Source organism: Rhagoletis zephyria, unplaced genomic scaffold (assembly GCF_001687245.7).
Source record: "Rhagoletis zephyria isolate East Lansing unplaced genomic scaffold, Rhagoletis_zephyria_1.1 Rzeph_scaffold_17825, whole genome shotgun sequence".
Classification (NCBI taxonomy): domain Eukaryota; kingdom Metazoa; phylum Arthropoda; class Insecta; order Diptera; family Tephritidae; genus Rhagoletis; species Rhagoletis zephyria.
The window spans coordinates 2,108-10,524 of NW_016174886.1; the positions used below are offsets into that span (position 1 = coordinate 2,108).

Genomic DNA, 8,417 nt, shown 5'->3' on the forward strand with positions numbered 1-8,417 from the left:
CCGGCAGCTGCAGTATTTGCTATTTGAGATGTGGTATCCCATAAGCCGTAGAGAAGTGGAATAGCTGGGTTTTGTGAACTGGAATGAAGAGTAGGGAAAGTTTACTGAAAGAGTGATCTGCTTTTTCTGTTTTCGTTTCTGGGAGGAAGTATGACCAATTTTGCAAACGGTGTTGTGATTTCCCCCATAGCTACATCGATGTCGACTTATCTTTTCCGGCTGTCGGAACGTGGACATAGTTTGACGATTCTCTCCAATCTCCATTCGTTCGACGATCAGGTCTCCTTGCTTTGAGTTGGTGTGTGGATATTTCCACTTGATGCGTTTCTGCATTTCGTTGAGATATTCCATTTTCCATCTCCTAAAAAATGNAGATTTTAGATAAAGGGTATCATTGTCGTGCAACTTTTTAAATCTGATATAGCAATGCATTTTCTAGCATCGGGGACTTATCCGAGTAGAATTTCACCGTTACCTCCTTCAAGCTTTTGCCTCTAAGGAGATGTGAGCATTTGTTTATTATTTTGTTTTGACGTTAGGGATCTGGGAAGATTGATTTCACATAATCAGGTCAACCCGGGATGTCCTGCGTAGGAACCGTCGCCGCTCTTATTTTTTACCTAATTTAATCGCCTTTAAGCCAAATGCCTATTTGATTATTTTTCGGTGATACGGATATTGAATAATGGTGTATTCCAATATTCATCTTAATAATGACAGGTAGTAGCGCTATCGAGTTTTGACTTGACTGGTGGTTATACTAAAACTACATACATAACTTTCGGTGTGACGGAATCATATGAATATTTTGTATTACTTAGGTACGTATGCATAAGATATGCGCTCTCGAAGCAACTCGCATCGTAGATTCGGCAGCTGCAGTAATTGCCACTTGAGATGTGGGACCCCGTAAGCCGTAGAGAAGAGTAGGGAGAGTTTACAGAAAGATTGGTCTGCTTTCGCTGGGAGGAAGTAGGGCCAATTTTGCAAACGGTGTAGTGATTTCTCCCTTAGCTCTATCGACGTCGACTTATCTTATCCGGCTGTCGGAACCTGGATATAGTTTGACGATTCTCCCCAATCTCCATTCGTTAGGTGGTAGATTTTCCTATATAACAACGACCAAGTCTCCTTGCTTTGAGTTGGTGTGTGGATATTTCCACTTGATGCGGTTCTGCATTTCGTTGAGATATTCCATTTTCCATCTCCTAAAAAATTTGTGATGTAGGACCTTTAGTTCCTGCTATCGTTTTATGATCGATGCAGGATTTTCATTTACGTTGATTTCGGGTGGAGCAAGAAGATGACTGCCAACTAGGAAATGGCCTGGACTAAGCGGTTCGTTTGAAGAGGGGCTTAGTGTTCTTTATTTGAGGCAATGCTCAATACGACGGCACACAAGAGTGTTGAACTCTTTAAAAGTATATTTATCATCGAACTTGACCTTTTCGAAGTAGGTTTTGAAAATGTTGNAGATGACTGCCAACTAGGAAATGGCCTGGACTAAGCGGTTCGTTTGAAGATTGGCTTAGTGTTCTTTATTTGAGGCAAGGCTCAACACGACGGCACACAAGAGTGTTGCACTCTTAAAAAGTATATTTATCATCGAACTTGACCTTTTCGAAGTAGGTTTTGAAAATTTTTACCTCTGCTTCCCAGAAACCGCCCATGTGAGGAGCGGCAGCGGGTATGAAATGCAGTTCTAAGGTTTGATGGCTGTATTTAGTGTGAATGCTATTGCGTGCTCCATTAACTTTAGTACCATTGTCGGAGTAAACGCTTTTAAGACATCATCGTCTAGCAACCAATCTTACGAAAGCGGCTTGAAAGGGCGCGATGCTAAGCTCACTGGTAGCGTCGAGGAGCACACGAAAAGCCAATCAAAGCCTTTTGACATCCGATATCCTCTTTTCTGGTGGCGAAATCCACACCCGTATTTGTGTATGCACGGGAAAAGGTTGTGCGTTGTTTAGGAAGGATTCCCATAAGTTGGCTTGCGACCGTTTCTTGTAGATCGTGCAGACTTTGCAGTTGTGAATGATGGACCTTATCATATTTTTCACCCTCGGAATCCAATATTGCGTGCATAGGAGACGCAACATTAGCTCGTCTTCCCCGTGTAAAGAGACGAGGTATTTACGGTCCCTGATAAAAATAAACCTAATAATATCTACTACTCTTTGTACCTGGCAAGTTGTGTAAAGTTCGTATGCAAAAATAAAACATTATTATCCATTTACCTCATTTGAGATTATTAACGCCACCGTTAGCGGCGCCACAATACCGGTTATATTAGCTAAACAGTTAGAAATACCCATCAATATGCCAGCGAAATTCGGCGATAAGTCGATATGATTAATCTGATAGCCCAGATATGAAGCCGAGCTAATAGCCACAGTTATGGTCAAAAGGCAGACAGCAGCTATCACATGATCCCCATCAACGTAACCGAGTGCCAAAAGTGTCAGTGCTGGTGTTCCATGACCGATGGTGTTGAAAAGTTTTCTACTTGTTTTCAAAGATATACAATTACGTTTTTGTAGCCATAAAGACATTGCCGTAAATACGAAACTCAAGATCCACATAGCGAAGTATGGTAGCGCAGATGAGAGAGCATTCTTTTCAATATCCATGTGTAAGACATTCTTAATATAGACTGGCATGTAGGTCAAAAGTGTCCATAGACCCCAATTGTTGGTGCAGTGCACGATAACTAGGGCCCAAAATGGGCACGACCTCAGGAAAGACGACCACGGTGGATTCATTGTGTTGCGACGCACCTGCAGTTCCGAATTGCCCCAATGCGAAAAGATGAGTTCCCGTTCTCGCTCTGAAAGTTTCCGACATTCTTTAGGTGAACTACAGCCAAAGAATTTGAAAACGGCAGCCCACAGCAGACCAACACTGCCCGATATGTAGAAAATGCTCGGCCAACCGAGCTGTGAAGCAGCTAGCGCACCGCTGCTGGCCAGCATAACAAATGTACCGAATTGACAACCCGAATAGGCACACGAACTCATTAAATCGCGCTCATCGACTGGTGACCATTTCGAAAGTATCGTATGCACTGCAGGGAATACGCTGCCCTGAAAGACGCCTTGGAGTATGCGAGAGGCCAACACCAGCTGCCAACTTCCAATAGCGGCACACAATGGTGTCAGTATGGCCAAAAGTGAGCAACTGACGAGACAGATGAGTAGAAGTAATTTGCCACCACATTTACGCGATAGATAGCCAGAAGGTATTTGAGAAATGACGTAGCCGACGAAGAAGGAACTCAGCAAGAGTCCTTTGATATATTCACTCCAAGCGTACTCCTATAGTGCGGAAGAGAAATAATACACGATATTTTCATATTAAAGGCAAATTGAAAACAAAGCTGTTGCATCACTTCAAAATCCGGATTTGAATGCTTGTCGGTCATCACGACGATCGCCACCGATAGATTAACACGTAACGCGTACACAACGGACATTGTGGCGAAAAGCAAAAGGGTTTGCAAATGTCGAACACCGAAATGTTTAACTGCAAAGGAGAATGAACAAACGCTAAATAATGAGAGGCCAATACTTTTTGTTTAAGATATTTGCGTACACATTGGGCTACAAGAAATGGTGTTCGAGTGTAAAAAGTAAGCAGGATCAGAAATTCGAGCTGATTGCAAAACGTACACATGTACAATTTTTTAATTTATTTAATTTTTCACCAAAATTTGTTTTTTTTTTTTACGATTGCCTTTATTTCGGAAATTTGACATTTGGATTAATCTAATAAAGAGAACTGAAACTTTGATATGTCGAAAAATGGGGTGGAAAATTAAGTCACAATTGTAGGGTAAATTGTGCACGTTTACTTAATAATTTGATTTATAAATTTAAAAGTTTTCATTTAATTTTAAAATATCAATATATGTACTGTATTGGGTGACGAATTAGGTGTTTGTCTTCATATTTTGTTCTCCAGTTCTATGTTTGTATGTATATGCAAAATCTGGGAATTTTTTTTTTTTTACTTTTATTTCAATATATTTTGATTAAGAGAAAAATACCGATAAAAATAAAATATTTCACACAAACAACAAAAAATATAATAGATAATCCCATGAGGCTATTGCCTGAAAATTGTAAAATGCACTTAGTGGCATTGTGCTACGATGATAGCACGGCCGAGTAATCATAGTCAACTTATGTATAGAAGACTGCATCACTCCCCATAAAAAAAAAAAAAAAATATCGGTACTATTTTTCACTGGAATTATAAAATCTATTATATTTTTAAGATTTCCACCAAAATATCACGCAAAAATACTAAGATTTACGTTAGGTGGACGGATTTGAAAATACCTCCTAAAATTGAGTTTTTTATTAATAAAAACAGTTGTTTTTTAATATTTTTTTTTTTAAATTTACTCAGCTGACTAAACAGTTTATCACTCATCAGATGTCATCTCTTGCTGCACTTCGGTTAAGAGGAACACGGTAATGGGAATCGGTATTGCTGGGTCACGCCTGAATTATGAAAAAATATTGCTTCCTTCCGGGTTATACAGACCGTTGAGTTGAAACTCTAGTTCCGGACAGAAACTCTAGCTCCGTCAGACCTGAAAAGGATATCTCTTAAGCTGCCTTTACAGGAGGAAATTTTTAGACATGCGATAATCGCCATTTACACTTACGATTTTTCTTCAGCAATGTTGAATCGCCTAGAAAATTGCCTCTTAAAAAGCCAGCTATAGCCATTGCCAGCAAATAAGGTTTCAGATCAGGTAAATACCTAGTAGAATTACTGGCGCACGCTGATATCATCGGATTTAAAGGCTCAACAACCTCTACATTTGTTCTGCCTCATTATGACTAGATAGAGAAGCAAAACGCGTGGGCCTGGTGGTGAATTGGGACAGAGGAATAAAGCATTAATATCGACAATAACATATTAAGAAAACGTTAGATTGTAATCTGCATTTTCAAAGGAGAAAAACTCAAATTTGCATTCTTTTTATCTATGACAAACAACGCAAGATGGCTGTTGGAATAATCGGTGGTCACTGAGTAATGGGAATACACGCAATATGAATAGGTTTTAATAGAGGAAATTCAAGGCGTCGAGCACTTTGTCGGGACCAACTACTAGGATTGCCGAAACTCTGGCAACGTTTTCATAAATACTTTTTCCATAGTCTTGCAGACTTAAGGTCGCCTAAAAATCTGCGATCTTCAATGATTTATAAATAAAACTAATTGATTATACTTCTAGAAAAATGGAGCAAAAAGGGTATCACAAGTGGCCTAAGTGTATCTTCACCATGATTTGGATGCCCACTACAACCTAGTCTGTCCGATTATGAGTTTTTATAATCAAAACCAAACCTAAATATACCATAACATTCAGAGCTTGGAAGGGCAAAGCCCATAAAAGAAACTTCCGCGCATCAGATATCGAACCTGTGTTCTGCGGAGTAGCACAACGTACCTATTATCACTCAGTTAGTTTAGGTTAGGTTAGGTTACGGTGGTTTGCACGCTAGGCCAGTTTGCCCCATTGTGATGCCACTATAAATGAGCTCTGGTTCCTTTCCCTTAGTTTCCCATATGATAGAACTATCGTGTAACCTTAACATATCGTCGAACATCGGGGACGTCCACAAAGTCGAGATCAGCTAAACACTAGAATTGCTTGAGCGGCACAGTTGCAGAGATAGTGTTCTCCCTAATCTTCACCTCCTCTTCTCGTCCCTGCAGGTATGACAGAAGTGGGTGCTTACTTGAAGGCAGGGGGACATCCGATCGTGCGCAGAGTTTACAAGGCATAGTTCAGTTCCCACCCCGCAAGCTCATCTGCCGCGCAGTTTCCCGGTATTCCACTGCGCCCCTTCCCCGCAAGCTCGCTTAAAGTACTTCTTCATTCCAGCCACTTTTTAAGAAGGTTTACTGCACTCTAAAGATTTAAACGCTACTTGGCTATCAGAATAAATAGTGACGGATTGTAGACAAATGGCGACGTTGTTAGGCCTGAACTTCGGCCTGAAAAACGATGCAGGAAGCCGGCTGCTTAGGTTTAGCGAGAGGTCTTTAGAGTAGACTCCGCTTCCAACTTTATTGTCGCGCTTTGACTCGTCCGTAAAGATAGCGGTAGATACTGGATCTACATAAGTCCGAGCGGTTTACCCAGTCCCTTCTGTCGCGAATTCTGGTTTACCACATTTTTTCGAAGCATAAGTTTGGACTAATGGAATCCAGCTAAAGTAGCGTTGCTGGAATGGTGCCCAGCATTTTTGAGTGAATAAGCCTATATCCATGTACGAGCGGCATTCAGTCTAGTTGCGTTGCAGGTGGCCTGATATCTACCGTAAAGGTCGGTAGGGAGAAGATTCATTACAGTCTCCAGAGCCCTACTATGAGTAGAGGGCAGCGCACCCGTGACTAACATGGTTACCGCCCTTTGTACCCGATTCAACACGCCGCTGTAAGTGGACTTTTCTAGAGCCGGCCACCATACGGTAATCCCATAGAAAATTATGGGACGGACAACCTCCGTATACAACCAGTGTATTATGTGTGGTTTCGCAACCCATCGTTTTCCTGCCGCTGGTTTATAGATGTAGAGGGTGGTAATGGCTTTCCTGGATCGTTCCATAAGTTTCTGCTTCCAGTTCAGCTTCCTATCGAGAATTTAACCGAGATATTTAACCTCGTGGGAGAGTGAAAATCCCACACAATTTAGGGAGGATTTCCCCGTTAATAGTATCATTTAGGTCTTGGTATTAAAAAGAAATAATTAATATGAAGTTACATTGTTCTGAATGAACTCACAACTTCTTTCATACTGCCATATTTTCACTAGGCATTAAAATGACGAGAAATGCTTGCCATTTAACAAATGCCCTTTGAAACCGAATTTAGTGACAATTTTTTCTTAATGTATTTAGTGGAACAGATATTTTTAATGCCCAACTTTGTCCTTAAAATTTGTGTCATTCATTGGCAAGTGGAAATCCGGCATAAGTTAAGCAAACATAATTAATTGATTTTTACTAGCTGCTTTACTATATTTATGAGAAAGTCATTCTTCTAAGCGAAACCCAAAAAGAATTCGCTCTACTTTTGTTCCACTTTATTATGTAAATTTGTCTTAATTCTTCCAAATTATCCATTTTTACCGCTCAACATTCGCGAAATGCATAATGCGCCTAACTCAGTTATTAGTTTTTTTATTTCTTTGTTTTTTTTTTGTTTACTTTTAAAATTAAGCTTAAACTGCTTAGTTCTTGGTTCAATCACACTTCTAAATTATGATACATAATTTTAGTAGATAATTTAATCCTACTTTACGAAGTATTTGCTATAGAGTCGATATTTTAATATCTTAACTTACACACAGACAAATGCAGACAAGCAAATAACAATATACCACAGCGGTATGAACAAAAAAATTAAAATATGGGTATTCATCTAAACGCGTAAATGCCTCGCAAATGCGTAAAACTCGTGAATAAACCAGTTTTCCATACAAAATTAGTTAAGTTTACGCGGTTTACGTGGTTACGAGGCATTTGCGCCTTTCGACGAATTGCCCTAATGAAAAACTCAAAATAAAACAAAATCAAGCAAAACTAAACGCTAGTGTAGCGCCAACGTATCTAATGCTGGGACTCCAGTTGCGTGGAATTGCGCTTTTTCGTTGAGGGAAGGGGTTGCGGATCGTTCCATGGCTGCACTATGGTGCGACCAAATATGACAAACATCAAGTTACCGATGAAGTAGAAACCGCTAGCAATGAAGAAAATTATTCGCCATTGTTCCGGATTTTCCTGAAAAAAAAATAAAATTTGTAAATTTGTTTATTTATTTATTTTTATTTTTTGCCACTCACCTCTTCGGTAACTATGTAGCCAACAATCAACGGCGCTATAATACTCATAATATTCGCCGCGCAATTGGTGATGCCCATTAGTACGCCGGCAAAGTTAGGTGATAGATCAATATGATTGACCTGGAAGCCCAAGTAGGTGGACGCGTTGATACCAACTGTGATCGTAAGCAGCCCAATTGCCAGTGAAGTTTGATCGGCACTGACATAACCCAAGCCAATGAGCGATATCATTGGTATCCAATGACCGATCGAATTGAAAAGTTTTCGACTGATGGAAAGTGGTATGCATTGGTTGCGATCGAGCACCGATGAGATGGCCGAGAAGACAAAGCACATGATGAACATAGCCAGATAAGGTAAAGCCGAAAGTAGCGCATTTTGTTTGATATCCATGCCGTAAACGTTCTTCATGTAGGTGGGAATTTCGGTAAGCAGCGTCCAGAAGCCCCAGTTATGTGTGCTGTGCACCAAAATCAATACCAAAAATGCGGGCGATGCTAAGAATTTCAACCATGGCACACTGGCCGGCACACTATGATCATCGCTGC

The 8,417-nt window shown here is 40.3% G+C and overlaps 2 protein-coding genes across 2 annotated transcripts; both read right to left on the bottom strand.

Annotated features, from left to right (window-relative positions):
- Positions 1–2,240: 2,240 nt before the first annotated feature.
- LOC108379956 (putative inorganic phosphate cotransporter) lies at positions 2,241–4,739 on the bottom strand (the record flags this gene model as incomplete). The annotated part of the gene is made up of 3 exons (XM_017636329.1): positions 4,676–4,739; positions 3,392–3,525; positions 2,241–3,317 (listed from the first exon to the last, which is right to left on the bottom strand). Coding segments are annotated over exons 1-3 (1,275 nt in total), but the record flags the coding sequence as incomplete, so codon positions are not given.
- A 2,323-nt stretch (positions 4,740–7,062) lies between these two features.
- LOC108379957 (putative inorganic phosphate cotransporter) lies at positions 7,063–8,411 on the bottom strand. The gene is made up of 2 exons (XM_017636330.1): positions 7,870–8,411; positions 7,063–7,807 (listed from the first exon to the last, which is right to left on the bottom strand). Exons 1-2 carry the CDS (start codon positions 8,278–8,280, stop codon positions 7,637–7,639), a joined length of 582 nt encoding a protein of 193 aa, XP_017491819.1. The 5' UTR covers positions 8,281–8,411; the 3' UTR covers positions 7,063–7,636.
- Positions 8,412–8,417: the final 6 nt, after the last annotated feature.

What these genes read in the sequence shown, in the direction of transcription:
- LOC108379957 (XM_017636330.1), bottom strand. Translation starts at nt 8,280, where the DNA reads ATGAAGAACGTTTACGGCATGGATATCAAACAAAATGCGCTACTTTCG. An exon ending in GCTACATAGTTACCGAAGAG is followed by an intron (nt 7,808 to 7,869) that starts GTGAGTGGCAAA and finishes TTTTTTTTTCAG; the next exon opens with GAAAATCCGGAACAATGGCG.